This window comes from Microtus oregoni, unplaced genomic scaffold, assembly GCF_018167655.1.
Source record: "Microtus oregoni isolate MIOR12 unplaced genomic scaffold, Mior012 000021F_ref0000039, whole genome shotgun sequence".
Lineage (NCBI taxonomy): Eukaryota > Metazoa > Chordata > Mammalia > Rodentia > Cricetidae > Microtus > Microtus oregoni.
In genome coordinates, this window is record NW_024543080.1 from 38814519 (window position 1) to 38830425 (window position 15907).

The following is a 15907-nucleotide window of genomic DNA, read 5'->3' on the forward strand; positions in this document are numbered from 1 at the left end:
CTACATATACATAATCCCATGGATTATCATGGTTTTTGTTTGTTTGTTTTCAAGTCAGGGCTTCTCTGTTACAGTCCTGGGTATAAACCAGGCTGGCCTCAAACTCACAGAGATCAAATATTGTGACTGTGTGTGTTCTATGTGGATACATGTGTGGAGGCGTGAGGACATCTGGTGTCATTCTTCAGTCACTGACCATTTTCTTTTTCTTTCTTTTTTGGAGACAAGGTCTCTCTCTCTGGGGCCTGGAACTCACCAAGGAGGTTAGGATGACCTAGTGGGGAGCCCTACTACGGGCTCCAAAGATCCACTGTCTCAACCTCCCCAGACTTGGGATGCCAGCATTTGGGACTCAAATTCACACCCTAAGGACTAAAACCTAAGCTATCTCTCCCAGCCAAAAATCTTGTCTTTAAATAAATAAATAACCTAAATAACCTATTGAGAGATCTACTTGATAACCAACCATATAAAAACACAATGTGAAATTTATATTTGTCATTCTTGGACAATTTACAGCAGTGTACAATGTCCCAATGTCCTTCCATAAACCTCACTATATTTTCTGGATTTTGTTTTGTTTTTTTCGAGACAGGGTTTCTCTGTAGCTTTGGGGCCTTATCCTGAAACTAGCTCTTGTAGACCAGGCTGACCTCAAACTCACAGAGATCCGCCTGCCTCTGCCTCCCCAGTGCTGATTAAAGGCCTGTGCCGCCACTGCCCAATTCCTCGCTATGTTTTCTAATAGTATGTGACAGCCCGAGGCTAAAAATTCCTTTAGGTTAATCAGCAACAGTTTCTTAACAGAATTATAAGTGAGAGATACATAAGTATCTTTATTACATGAGAAATTTATATATACTAACTTTAGATTATATAGTCACAGTATATTCAGTTTCAAAGTAATGTAAGGCTTCTGTTTGAAATTTTTTTCAACTACTCCCTATCAAGTCCTGAGATATATAAATGATTAAGAAAAAATGTCATTTGTCACCAAGTAACTAACAGTATTTGAATATAATTACACTACAATTTAGTAACATACTTCCAAATGAATTACATCCATCTTTTAATAACACAGCAAGAGCATGGAACTTAGCCCAATATCTTCATTAGACTAGTCTCTTGACCTCAGTCTCAAAGAATAACCTATTTTTCAAGTTTAGGGAGGCATTAAACTGTTGAGCCTATGCAGGAACACTCCAAGTTCTTAAATATGAGCTTTGAAGATGAAAAAGGCATCTATGAAATAAATAGCTATGGAGAACCTGCTATGAAACACTAGCAAAGATTTAAGTATTTACCTTGAATTCTATAAATGCTTTCAACTACTATCTCACTTAACCTTCACAACCCTCTGAATTAGGAATAATTACCTTGCAACTGATGGACGAGGAAAGAATAGGCCAGAATCTATTACAGAGATTTAAGGGAAAAGAAAAACAGAACTGGAACCCAACACAGACAGAAAGAGCAAAGCTTAAAAGTGACCTCAAAGTCTGCTGCTTCTCCTAGTGAAGGCTGTAGGGGGAGCTATTGAAAGCTTTTTAAACTAGAGTGATTGATTTACTGTTCAGAAACACTGCTCTGGCCATGGGGAAGCTAGAGAATCTAGAGGTAAATCTAGAAGGGGAAGGAGGCCTGTGGTAAAAATAGGTGAAGTGATGTCAGCATGCACTGTGGCTTTAAGGACAAGACAGAGTAAAGGGGTTGTTTAGGCTGTAAAACTATCAGTTCTTAGTAATTAGAAAGAAGGAATGTGCACAAATGTAATCCCAGCGCTGGGGAGGTTTAGGCAGGAATATCTTAACCACCAGGCCAGCCTGGGCTGAATGGTGCAACCTTCTCTCACTGGTTCAGAAGTAAAGGTTTTTAGCTTACTAAAAACCGTCCACTCTTAAGTGGAAGCCTAACTTTGCTAGGGGGACCAGATGACACCTGACTGGCAAAAGGAGCTGTCAAAAGGAGCAATGGGTTTCATCAGTAGGTAGCAAGTGCAAAAAAAGTAACAAACCTTCCCTAAAGCCAAGAGTCAAGTCTAAACTTATGTCCTAGTGGTCAGAAAATATTCTTGAAAGCATATGACAAAGCATCAAAAAAATGTAGGCCAAATATAAAAGTTGTCATTACTATTAACAGACATGGCTAAGAGTACAGGGAAAACATTCTTTACTATCTTTTAAAAAGTATTACTACATGCAGAAATCAAAAAAGGCATCTCATGATTTTACAATGTGCCATTACACTTTGGTTTAATAGAGCTTCAATCTCTTACACAAGCTTATTTTGCTTGACCCTCTCCCTCTAAATTTATAAGAAAGATCTATCTTTTATACAAACTATAATACATGGTTGGGTTTTCTTTTCATTCTACTGTCACTCCTATAACTTGCCAAGAACTTAGTCCATACCTCCTACTTGACTTCCTATAAAATATGACCTACTTCACATCAGCTCATTTCAATAACAGTTCCTAGATCTTAAGCACACTGTTCATCCAAGGGGGTTCTGAAAACCCCAGGGTGCATCTCTGCAGATGTGGCAAGTTATTCCATTCCCATTCTACAGAGTTAGGAAACTGGCAGAGGAAATAGAATAACTTGGAAATAATCACAAAGCCAGATGCCAAAAATAACAACTTTTAGTCAATCCATGAGAAAATACTGCCCCTAGCTGGAATAACATGAATGTAGTATTGGGAGGAAGCAAAATGCAAAATAATGCTTTCAAGCCAAGTCTTATTTCTAAAAATGAAGTGAACCTCAGAATTAAAACATTTAAGAACTTTAAAACATAATCATTTTCTTCTAATGCCTTACCCATCCATGATACCAAAAGTTATCTAATGAATTACATCTGGCAATAGCAGTATACCCTTTGTTTTTTATCTTATCCATTTAAGAAATAGGAGAAATCTGTGAGTATATGACAAGAAGTGATTTTTACATAAATTTAACTGTGACTGCTCTAGAAGTGTGCAATCAATCTAAAATACTACAAACCAGTCTCAGTTTCCCTACAAACATTGGGGATAATAAATTTAAAGCTAAAATTGTCAATTCTCAGAAAGTTTTCCAGCTACAGTCCATCCCATATATGTCTAAATATACTGCTGTCTAATTAAGGTGCAGTTTTTTTATTTCATTAAAATTCTTAAATGATCACTTCTCTCAGCCTTTTGGCTAAGATAAAGTTTCCCATGTTTAGAAACAACACAACTCAATTGTAAAACTCACTTTATGGTGTCTTTATGTGATCACTCTTTTTCTGAGACAGGGTTTCTCTGGAGCCTGGAGTCTGTCCTGAAACTAGCTCTTGTAGACCAGGCTGTATGTGATCATTCTTAAATGCACAAATCAGAGCAAACTACATTCCATTATTACACACTATTTACACTGTGCTTTAGGTCAGAACTAGTGTGTGCCTGATTTTAACCTCCAGAGTTATGCACTAAGTAGGAGACAAATAAAAATTCTCACAAGAAAACTTCATGTATCACTCATAAAAAAAAATGATTTCCCCCGAAAAAAGAAATCAGCCTACTAATTCTAATCACCACGTTTTTAAAAAGTGCCAACATTTCCCAAAGTGCCAACATTCCTTAGACCTCATCTTCTACAAACTCATCAACAGCCCTTTGTGTCCAACTTTAAAGAGATGAAGCTTCCAATGACTCTATCTATGGGCAATGTATCTTCTAAAAGTAGTGATCCAACTAGCAGAAAAAAAAAATCCTGAACAATACATTCATTAATAACACCCCTGTTACATTAATCTTAGCACAACAATTCAGGCCATTAGTATACAATAACCTACACCACACCCCCTAGTAATCACCCCAAGCTTTTAACATCACCATAACAATAAGAGCTGAAAACAACTTAAAGCTGCAACAGAAGTAAGTACCTTTAAGATAACCAAACTAAAAGCTATCACTGTCTTTTTTGACTGCCAGTAATTAATGTATTCCACAAAGATCCTAAAAGCAGTCAGTATTCATCAAACCAAAACTGCCCTCTGCTCTCCCGCACCTGATCCCAAGGTGCCACACATTCAGAAGTAAAAAAATCACGAACTGCAAATTCAAACAATCATAAATGGTAAACTCTAATTTAAATTAAGAAGCAAACCATTTACCAAAAGCGAGATGTCTCTTCCTTAGAAAACAATTAAACTGTAGATCCAGATTCCGGGGGTGGTGGGTGGGATACAATTCTCCACCCCAACATTCACAAGTTTTCAACATCAAAATTCACTCACCTCCTACTCACACCAAATGAATATCCATTGTGAATATTTGAACTATTCTCGAACACCAACAGGAGAAGAAGAAAAAAAAGGAATATCTTTGCGCCTACTTCTAACAGTCTTACAATACACCCTTCATCAATCCTCGGGTAACCCAAGTGCAACGCTACTACGGATGCCCTTGGCCTGAGCCAGCAGAAGCAATAATGAAAGGCAATAACCATCAAGAATCTAGCTCTTTTTCCAGCACTACTGCTACCAAGCAAAACAATCACGAGTCCAGAAAGATGGCAAAGAAAATCTGAGTCGTTTAAATCCCAGGAGAACGGCGCACGGGGGAGAGGGGGAGGGAGCGTGGGGGTGGTGTTGGGGTGATCTCGAAAGAAAGGGGTGCGAAGCAAAGGAGGGGCGCGGAGGAGCAAACTTAAGTTATTCCCCAAGCATCTACCAGACTCCAACAACAAAAGCAAACCGTAGAGTCTGTGCGCACTTCGAAGCACCAGATGGAGTCCCCGGGGCTGAGACAGTTCAACAGACACAGTGGGCAGTGGATAAATCAAGCAAGCAGTGACGCGAGAGGAAGGGGATGCTAGGCGAATGAGCCACTAGATAGGGGAGACAAAGCCTCTGGGGGTGACTAAGGACCAAACAGAAAAAGGTGAGAAGAGATACAGGAGAAAGACAATGGAAGAAAGAGGGGCAGGAATCTGGTGCCTGGGCTGTGGCAGGTCACCCGGCTACGGAGGAGAGGGAGACAACAAAGGGGCACGGGAGGAAGGACAGTGAAGTGGAGATGCAGACGGGATGCGGGGCGCGCAGCGGCTCCCACCGAGGGCCTAAGGCGGCGAAACAAAGGGCCGGGGGCAGAGTCGCGGGGGGCAGCGCGCGGAGACAAAGCGCCCGGGCTCCGGGGACAGCGGCGGAGCGGACAGGCGACGCGGGCCGCCGGGAACAAAGCTGCGCTGGCTCCCCGGCCAGGCCCGCAGAAGGGGGCGCGCGGCGGGCACAGCGCCCACGGCCCCGCGCGCCGACCGCACTCCGCCCGCAGCCGCCGGCCTCGTCACCGCCCGCCCTCACGCACCGGAGCCCGCTCCACCGCGGCGCACGGCGAGTCCCGCACCGGCCCGCGACACCGCGTCGCCGCCCGCGCCCCCCTCCCGAGCCGAGGCGTGCCGCACAGCCCGGGCCCGCCGCCTGCCGCGGGCAGTCAGACGCCCGCAACTTTCCCGGTTCCCAGCACTCGCTCCCCCTCAGACTTACCCTGTCACAACAGGCGCCATCTTCCACAAACTCTCGCCAAAACTCCAACCCTCGCGAGATTCCCCCCGCCGCCTTTCCCTGCTCCTCTCCCCCGCCCCTTCCCTCGGCCTCGCTGAACGCTGCCACCCGGCCCCCGCGCCGCCTTTCCCCGCTCCGCCGCCGCCGGGAGCCTGCCACCTCGCGCCACCCGCGGACTAGGGGATCCTGTTCGCTGCCTTCCCTGGAAACCTACCCCGGCGATGGAGCATGCGCAGGCCGCTCCTCCGCAGGCGAGCCCTCCGTGTAGTCCATGGGGAGCGCTCCGGTTATCCGGGTTTTGAGACGCGCCATCGGGGGACGTACGTGGAGACTGAGGAAAACCGGAGGGGATTACTACGGGGACAAGGACTGGAGGGGTCAGGAGGCGGGGCCCCGGGGCCGGGAGGAGGGGTCCTGGGAAAATGTGAGCGTTTCACAGGCCTAGACGAGACACCTCCTCAAGTGGGTGTTTTCCAAGTGGCTTCCCGCTCGCGGCGGGTTCCCAGCCCTATTCATTCATTCAGCCGTTCATTGGACACCTCCTTTATGCTAATGTCGGGATCAGGTGCCCGAGCGGCGGAGACCGGACAGAGATCCGGACCCAGTGACCTGCCTGTAGCTGTCTCCATTCATTTGCCCCTGCGCTCCCCGCACACGTGGGGACACGGGCATGGTTACAGCGTGGCCCGACCCTCGCCCGTGCTCTGCAGACGGAAAGCTTCGGGGAGTCAGCTCTGTGGTCTTAGCCGCTTCTCCCCGATGGGGGTCAGCCTCGGGCAAAGGCGCCACCAGACGTCCACCGCGCAGCCACACATCAGAGTCCCCGAACGGTTCTCCCCCAGAGCCACCGCTCCGAGCCACACTTCAAGCCCCAGCACTCGGGAGCGAGCTTCCCGTCGAGCTCAGGCTGCCTAGGCATTCAGGGCGGTCTGGCCAGCTCGCGGGAGCTGCGGCGCGTAGGGGACTGCGGGGCAGCCTCCCCGCCGGTGGCCTGACACTGTCCCCCGCTGCGAGCTCGCGACAGCTCCCAGCCAGGTGCAGGCCCGAGCCCCGCCCCTCCCCTACCTGCTGTCCTCCCCGCTCCCCCCCCCCCCCCCCCCCCCCCCCCCCCCCCCCCCCCCGCCCTTCCCTTTCCTAGAGATTCCCAGCTCCTGGGCTGCCTCCCGCAGGGAGCCGCAAAACCCGGACAACTGGACTCCGCTGCCCGAAACCCGCTCCGAGGCGCCGCAGGATTGGCGCGGCGCGCGCCTGAGCCACTGCGCATGTGCGCAATGCGGGCAGTCGAGTCTCACGCTACACCTCCTTCCGACCGCCTTCCAGCGCTCGGCTCAGACACAACACTGGCCGTGGGAAATTTCCCAAGCCTCGCGAGAACGGGCTCCCCCCCCCCCCCCCCATCTTCGGGCGGCTCGGGGTGCGCCCTAAATCTCGCCGAGCTGGAGCCCGACAGGTGTCCGTCTCGTGCTGCTCCGGCGCGCGTGCCCGGGCGTGGAAGGCAGGGTCGGGCTGGCCCGTAAGGCGGGGCGGTGGGCGCGTGGCGGGGAGAGGCAGGCGGAGGCCGCCCTGGCACACTCACGCACGCGCCGGGCAGGCTTCCTGTCGCCCTCCCGAGCCTGGTACTTTCCTGAAATGTGCCAGACGCAGTGCCCCCCGCCTCTGGGAGCTGACAGACAGCCCCCGTGTCGGCTTTGAGTCATGCATCTGAGTCACCTAGTCGGGCCTCCACTCCACTTGCTTTACAACAACTTTAGATTCCCTTAACTACCAATGGGTGGTTTTTCTGTACAGTTGTCTTACTGGCTTTGTGAGGCGGGCAAGGCTCCGGGAAAACTGAACTTGGCTATGTTGCATGTTTGCATTGTCTTACAAGGACACGATCTGAAGTATCTTTTCTTTAGTCTCTTCCTACCCTTTAAAGGGATCCCTACAAGTCAGTTTCTGCCGCCCCTCTCCTCCTCCATATGACTTAAGATGCCGGCTTTGTTTCCTTCCACTTTCTATGCATCCCATTTTAGGTACTGTTTCACCAGTTACATTAGTGGCTGCTGTTTTCCATGCATCCTTTCTTTCAAGATTATTTGCCCAAGAGGTGTCAGAATATTCTTCAGCTAGTCACTTTTCAAATTGGCACTGTGTAGGACTGGTGTCTTACTGGCATCATAGACTCACGAATACGGACTTGAACTGCGTTTTGACATTTAAAGGACAGCGAGCCCCCAATAACTAATGTCTTCTGATTATACTATGGATGGAAACCAAGCTTTTGCGTTTTGAAGGTTTGTAGAGGTGTGGGTTTGCCTATTTCTTTGCTTATTCACGTAAAAAGGAATGTATAGCCTTTTAATATGCTGTATAAGAGCAAGCCTCATCTAGAGCAGAAGGAAAGCCTATAAACATGTCCTCTGAGCCATCTTCCCAAGGATGTGCAGACATAGTGAGGTCTGTGACACTAATGGTGGACCTGTGGCCATCTGAGACGCTGGAAAACCCTGTTAGTCATAAACCTAATCTCAACCCATCAGCTCCGCCTACAGTGTTTTCCTTTCTCAATAAAGGCAACTCCTTCGCTCTCACTTAAGGGGAGGACCTTGAAATTACTTTTACCTTTTATCACTCACCCAGAATTGAGTCAGCAAGAAAAATCATGCTAGTTACATCTATTAGTCTATTTTCAAATCGGCAATATGTAAGGAAAGGAAGGTGATATTGCTCCAGCTTTGGAGGGTGCAGGAGCATGATGCTAACACCTGCTGGGCTGTAAACAGTCCTCCTTAGCAGATGGTGTCACAACAGCAGAAGTACGTGCCTACAGAAGAGGTCACATCAACTGGGACACTGGAAACCAAAGACAGAAGGACCCACGCTTGTCTCTAGAGTGACTTTTTTTTAGGTAACCTTTTTATGTGTGTGGGTGTACACAAGCCACAAATGTGGAGGTCAGAGGACAACTTGCTGAACCCATTCTCTCCTAGTATGTAGGTTCCAGGGATCATTCTTTGGTGGCCAGACTCGATGCCCTAATTACCCAACTTCATAAAAATTCAAATTACTCAAATTACTACTGGAGACCCAGACTACAAATGAACTTGGGATCACAGGTGAGCTATGTTCAAAGCACAGTGCTGTATCTTCAAAACAGAGCTAGATCCGAACCTTCTCTACCTCCCTAGCTCCTTAGCTAGTGCCTTCCCCAGCTGGTTTACAGGCTGTCTCCTAAGTGATCCTCCTTCCTTCCATGCATGCTTCCCTCTGACTCTTCTCAGTGGGTCAATCCTTATCATCCTCTAAGGACTCCAGTGGTTTTCCCATTTGACTGTGAGAATTTAGCATTTGGCTCGCTGCCAAATTCTTCCACCGCCTTGATTCCAGCCGGTACTCTCTTCCTTCAGTGGAAGCCCTAGCCTGCTGCCCTTCTTGAAACTCCCGGGGCACATTAAACACCCTCAGCTCCAGTCCTGTGCCCTCTCCATGACCTGCAATGCTCTCCCCTTACTCGCACAAGAGGAAGAAAGACTCCTCTGAAGTCTTTAGGTAAATGTCGTACCCTGGCCTCTTTTGGCCACCCTTCACTAGAGTGACTGCTCTGGTCCTGCTTCTCACATCCTTTGTTTTCCTCAGGGCATCACAGCCTAAAGCACCACCGAGGACACTTGTGTGTTGTTTATGGCCCGACTCTCCTCGTGCTAGCGACGGTTGGAAACGAGGACTTTGGTCACTTCTAGTCATTCTTCAAGCCTCAGCTCCGGGAACTTTGTCTGATACTCAGTATTTGCAGGGGGATGGAGGAGAGATAATGCATCTCTCACAGGGCAGAGCAGAGATGATTTTAAGTGATGGAAAGAAGGTGCTTTGAAAGGGGGAGGAAAGAAAACCATTTTGAGGTAGACCAGTAATGAAACTACTTAGGAGTTTCCTGCTCTCCATGTGAGCCCCCCCAGGAAAGGAAAATGCTGTAAATGGACAATAAAGAAATAGATGTTTTCATGGGTGTCTTGTGGGATTAAAAATACAGTCTCTGTGGAAACTGTTTGGGTATATTTGTCCGTATGTGTTAATCATACAACTCTGTGTTGTTTATGCTACAAGTATACTAACCCGTTTGTTTGTTAGGCTACGTATATATTACAACACTTCTGATGATAAATGCTGGGAACCTCTTCTGGGTCTAGAAAATAGATTAAGTGAAGCAACCCAAACTCAGAAAGACAAATATTGAAATTTTCTTATGTGGCTCCTAGCTTATACATATGCATACCACTGGGTATAAGTGTGGGCATACAATATGAAATTAGAAAGGAGACCAGGTGATGAGAAAAGGGGAAGTTGAAGAGGCAGGAGGGGCAGGCAGTAAGATACCCGTGACATCAAAGTGAGAAGGTAGCTGAGAAGCACAAGGTCATGGGGACTGGGAGGCCAGCGGAAGGGAGAGAAGAGTTAGCAAAAATAAACTGTATTTGAAATCACCATAATGAAATCCAATATTATCTATCCTAACGTTAAAAGGTTTTAATTGTAAAGGGGTGGGAAGGGAGCTGGAGAGATGTCTCAGGGCTTAAGAGCACTGGGTATTCTTCCAGAGGCCCTGGGTTCAATTCCCAATGCTCTCTCTGTAATTCCATGTCTAGAAGATAATACTCTCTTCTAGCCTCCTCAGGCACAAAGCTCACAGATGGTGCACATACATACATACATACATACATGCAGGCAAACTACCTACACATGCTAAAAAAATGTTTAGCGTGCATTGCTGAAACTCTAAATGTGAGTTTAGTAGCGTGAGTCATGGAGCAGGTGTGCATAACAAACTGAACAGACTGTACCAGAGATGCCAGGCATGCTGACGCAGTGGCTGACTCCTGCTTGAAAGTAATTCTAACTGGGCAGTGGTAGTGCATGCTTTTAATCCCAGCACTCAGGAGGCACAGGTAGGCAAATCTCTGAGTTAGAGGCCAGCCTGGTCTATAGAGTGAGTTCCAGGACAGCCAAGGCTACACTGAGAAACCCTGCCTCAAAAAAAAGGAAAAAGTATTTTTTCTCCTTCCTTCTTTCCTTCCTTCCTTCCTTCCTTCCTTCATTTATTTTTTGAGGCAGGGCTTCTCTGAAGCTTTGGAGCCTGTCCTGGAACTAGCTCTGTAGACCAGATAGGCCTCGAACTCACAGAGATCTGCCTGCCTCTGCCTCCCGAGTGCTGGGATTAAAGGCTCGTGCCAATAACACCACCTGGCCTTTTTGTTTTATTTTGTTTTGTTTGGGGGAGGGTTGTTTGTTTTGTTTTTGTTTTTTGAGACAAGGTTTCTCTACCTTGTCCTGGGACTTGCTTAGTAAACCAGGCTGGCCTTGAACTCACAGAGGTCTGCCAGCCTCTGCCTCCCAAATGATGGGGCCTCCAAATGCTGGGATTAAATACCTGAAAAAGGTATTTCTAACAAAGCGTGAGGACCACCTTTCCCCCCAGAAGTTTTCACTCCAGGAGAGATTGCATATCATTTCTTTTTTTTACCTAATAAACGAAACATTTAAATAAGAAAGGAATGAGTTTGGAAGGGCACGGGTCCACTGGGCAGTTGAAGCAGGTGTAGCTCACTAACACAGTCACCTACAGTACTGCTTTTATTCCTTCTCTGTCTCAGCAGGGTGTCACTAAGGAGTCCTGACTGGCTGGAGCTTAGTGTGTGAACCAAGTCTCCTCTGAACTTCTAACAAGCCTCCTTTTGCCTCCCAACAAGGCTGATGGTGCTTTTAACCTAAAATCAAGTTGAATTAAGATTCCCACATTAATGAACCGTACCCCCAACACTGAGCTCTTAGCTATAAGTCATTAGAGAATGGGTTTAACCTCTCTCACCTGTAAAAGGTAGGTGATAGTGCCCAACTCGTAGAGTTGTTGCGGGGATTCACAGTGTCCCTGTACGTGAGCAATGCCATTCATCAGCAAGTTTACAACTCTCATTCTTGCCGAAATCCTTCTTAAGCACAAAGTGTCGCTTGAGCGTCTCAAAAACCCATTTGGCGATGGTGGCGCACGCCTTTAATCCCAGCACTCGGGAGGCAGAGGCTGGTGGATCTCTGTGAGTTCGAGGCCAGCCTGGTCTACAGAGCTAGTTCCAGGACAGGCTCCAAAGCCACAGAGAAACCCTGTCTCGAAAAACCAAAAAAAAAAAAAAAAAAAAAAAAAAGATAGCTAACTATCCAGATAAGTGGTAGTTTCTTTCTTTAGCATAGCCCATTCAGAAATGACAGTTGTTTAGTATCATTTCAAAAAGACTCACATACCTCAAGTAATTGAGAAAAAAACCCTTGTAGCCAGGGGGTACTTTTGAGTATATACATAAAACAAGGCATCCTGTCATCAATCACATGAGATGGCCACAACATGCATAAAAGAAGACTCCCTGGGGCTAGGGGATAGCTCAGTTTAGTTTGCCAGACATCACGGGGATCTGAGTTCAATACCACAGTACCTGTGTAAAGGTAGAGCAAGCTCCCCCACACACAGGTAATCCCAGCTGGGAAGGAAGGAACAACATGAGTGCTAGCCAGTGAGTCGAAGGGAATCAGCAAGTTCCACATTCAGAAAGGGACCCTGAGATGGGAAGCAACTGAGGAGGTCACCTAACGTTAAGCACTGGCTTCCAAGTGTGCGTATATGCACGCACACACACGCACACACACACGTATGTACACATATCCTATTTTTCCCTCATCCCTATACCCTTGTGTTTACAGCAGCATCTCTGTTGTGTCCTAGTGTATGTTAATCAGAGTCTCAGAAGGTTGCAAGAGTGCAGTAGGTGGTATTAGACTGTGCAATTCTATAAGGAACGTGAGCTCTAACTCCAAGATTAAAAAAGACTAAGGAAGCCGGGCAGTGGTGGAGCACACCTTTGATCCCAGCACTGAAGGAAGCAGAGGCAGGTGGATCTCTGAGCTCATGGCCAGACTACAGAGTGAGTTCGAGGACAACTAGGACTACACACAAAAAAATCCTGTTTGGGATAGAAGAAAACAATAAGGAAAGCACTGGAATACTAGAAGCGAGTCACGGAATGAACTTGAGAAACAGGCTTCAGGTGAGTCTGAGAAAGGAAAGCAAATGCCCATGCTTTCTTTCAAGTTATATTTGAGTTTTTACAAGATTCTTTGACCCTAGCAATTTGACTTTTTTTTGTGGGCCTGGTTTGCGTTTTTTTGCTTGGCTTGTTAAGGTGCAGCAATACTGGGAGGCCAAGTAGAAAGCAGGCCATTTTGCTCTAGCTAAGTGCAGCATGCATGAATGGATCAAATGTATGTAAAGTGTATGTACAAATTTCAAAACCTGCCGGAGCTTTCAACAGCAAATTAATAGGAAGAAAATGTTTCCATGTGTGGTTCATGTGTTTAGTTTCTTTTCTTTTTTATGTATTAGTATCTTGCCATGGTTGTCAGGTCCCCTGAACTGGAATTACAGACAGTTGTGAGCTGTCATGTGGGTATTGGGAGTTGAACCTGAGTCCTCTGAAAGAACAGTCAATGTTTTTAACCACTGAGCCATCTGTCCAGCCCCTGTTTTCCATTCTTTTTGTAACATAAGTAATATAAAGGCAGTTAACACTAAACAAAGAAATCATACCATGGGAATCATAAAATTCCAGTTTCTCATTCATAGAGTCATATATTAAAATTCTAACTTCACAGAATTTCCCCCTTTGTTATGTATCATATATTGCACTCGTTAAGGGATTTGCATTATGTCAGTGTTAAATATCCAATATGAAGAAACAGCTGGAGCCGGGCAGTGGTGGCACATGCCTTTAATCCCAGCACTCGGGAGGCAGAGGCAGGCGGATCTCGGTGAGTTCAAGACCAGCCTGGTCTACAAGAGCTGTTCCAGGACAGGCTCCAAAGCCACAGAGAAACCCTGCTCTGAAAACCAAAAAAAGAAAAAGAAAAGAAAGAAAGAAAAAGAGCTGGAGTCAAGGCCTTCACCACTAACCAGCTGGCCCACTATGGATAGATTCATTTTTTCCTAATCTGCAAACGGGGAACATAGGGTTTGAAATTGTTCATGAACTTACCAGGTACACAGGAAGCTTCTAACCCTGGGAATTTCTACACATTCTGTTTTCTGAACCCTTAGATGAACTATCACCTGCATTAGTGTTCTGTGGCATGCATCAAGTTAGATAATTGTAAGCATTTAATAGAAACAGTTGACCTTAGGTAAGGTCATGGCACTTAATTTCTCAACTGGCACATTTGCTCTTGAAAAGTCGACTCTGGGGCTAGGACACTGGCTTGGTATGAGAATCAGAGTCTGGATCCCCCATAAACCTATGCAAATAAATGCCAGGTGGGCCTAGTGGCCCATCTGTAATTCTAGCTTCTGACGACAGAGCACGGGGATCCCCAGAACAAGCTGGCCAGGAGCCTGGCCATATTGGTGAGCCCTGCGTTTGACTCATAGGCTGCTTCAAGGAAGGTTGTGGAAGAGCAATAGTGGGCGAGCCCTGACATAAACCTGGGGCCTCCAAATGCACAAACACCCCCAACACACAGATACAATCACTTACACACACAGAAAAAAAAGGGGGGGGGGTTAAAAAGTTAGCTGTGGTTATAAAGTTACTCATTATAATAAAAAACAAAGCTTCCATTTTCTTCTATGGACTGTGTTACTATTAAGCTTCTACCTTGAACATAGAGTGGTCTCTGTTACAGTTTCAAGGCAAGCCCACCAGAAAGGTTCTATGCGTGTGTGTGTGTGTGTGTGTGTGTATCGTGTAGCTAACATCTTTGTCCAAAACAGACTGAGTAAGAAGCTTAGCTTTGGAAACCATCTATTTAAGCAATAACAAATAGTGACTTTTCAAATAATTCCTCTGAAATTCTCACTGTCAAAGTCAGCTCAGTAACCCATCGCCCCCTCAAACATCACTACCAGAGTTGTGTATCATCACCTTCAATAGTTGCTGTTGACATTATGCTAGTTTTAGATATTAACTACTTTAAACTGTCGTGACATCAACATGTAGGGATTTTTTTAAAATTATTTTTAGATTTGTTTTGTTTTTTGTTTTTCAAGACACGGTTACTCTGTGTAGCCCTGGCATCCTGGAACTCATTCTGTAGACCAGCCTGGCCTCAAACTCAGAGATTTACCTGCCTCAGCCTCCTGACTGCTGGGATTAAAGGTGTGTGCCACCACGACCCCACTATATTTAGATTTATTTTTACTTTATGTACATGGATGCTTTGCCTGTGTGTGTGTGTGTGTGTGTGTGTGTGTGTGTGTGTGTGTGTGTGTGTATGTACCACGAGCATGCCCAGTGCCCATAGGAGAACAAATGCTCTTAACATCTGAGCCATCACTCCAGCTGCAACACTTAGGGATATTTGTTTCTTTGGTTGGTTTTGTTTTTTAAGACGAGTTTCTCTGTGTGGCCCTAGACATCCTGGAAACTCACTTTGAGGCTGGCCTCAAACTCAGAGATCCACATGCTGCTGCCTCCAAAGTTTTGGGTACTAAAGGCATGTGCCTCTACACCTGGCCTACAAATAGGGTTTTTTTTTTTTTTTTTTTTTTTTGGGAGTTCTTGAAACTTTTGTAAAAACAAAAGGCAAAAGAAGAAAAGGAAAAGTCTCTGGTAATTTCCGATTGAACTATGGATAAACCATGAGCACAGACATCCTGACATATAGTAGGCATGTTTGAAAACCTTCAGCTACTTCTAATGATAAGGACATTGGAAAATGCATTAGAGAATTGATTTAAAAGAATCATTAAGGACTGTGTTAGGATTTATAACTGGTATGGTCCTATGTAATTTTTGCTGCTTAAGTGATTCTTTAAATTTTATAATGATTAGCATCCTGTAAAAGGTAAAATAAATTATACCAAAATGGAAGGAATATTCCACCAGTGGAAAAAAAAACATTTCTCAAGCTCATAACTACAAATTGCCTCCCTTCTAAGTACTTTGGAAAGATTTGGAAATTTATTCATGCTTTTTTTTCTTCCAGTTTTCCAAACACGTGGCCTAAACTCTACCCTCAGAATTACTTTTGACTTCACTGAGAGTTATAAATTACTGTCTGGGAAAAGCATTTGGCTCCTAGTTTTCAATGTACTCTCAATTTCTCCAGAAATGTTCTTATGAAATGCAAATCTGGTGTTCATCAAGCAGTTATACCTACAGAGAGCATCATATTTTCCTTCAGCAGCAAATCTAAGCCCTTTATTTTTAACTAGCGTAGCTATATCTATATTTGCATGGTACTTTCCAAGTTCCCAAAATAAACAATAATCATAGAATCTAGGCAAAAAGAGTAGGACGTAAAAACCGAAAGATAACTTCTAAAGAACAGGTTACATGCAGAAGTATTTCGATTTACGCAGTACAGG

The 15907-nt window shown here is 45.6% G+C and overlaps 1 protein-coding gene and 1 long non-coding RNA gene across 3 annotated transcripts in view; one reads left to right on the plus strand and one right to left on the minus strand.

Moving 5' to 3' along the window:
• The window catches only part of Rbpj (recombination signal binding protein for immunoglobulin kappa J region), a 79674-nt gene extending 73802 nt beyond the window's left edge, over nt 1-5872 (minus strand). Inside the window, exon 1 of one of the 2 annotated variants that reach the window (XM_041671262.1) lies at nt 5741-5872. In XM_041671262.1, coding sequence (XP_041527196.1) covers nt 5741-5838 — 98 coding nt within the window. In that variant the 5' untranslated portion in view covers nt 5839-5872. Of the gene's footprint in view, nt 1-5508; nt 5571-5740 lie in introns of those variants that run through there. The other variant, XM_041671263.1, reaches the window with a different exon arrangement.
• A 1904-nt stretch (nt 5873-7776) lies between these two features.
• Nucleotides 7777-9537, plus strand: LOC121460876. The gene is made up of 3 exons (XR_005976116.1): nt 7777-7802; nt 8499-8624; nt 9145-9537. It is a non-coding gene; the product is annotated as an uncharacterized LOC121460876 (long non-coding RNA).
• The last annotated feature ends 6370 nt before the right edge of the window (nt 9538-15907 follow it).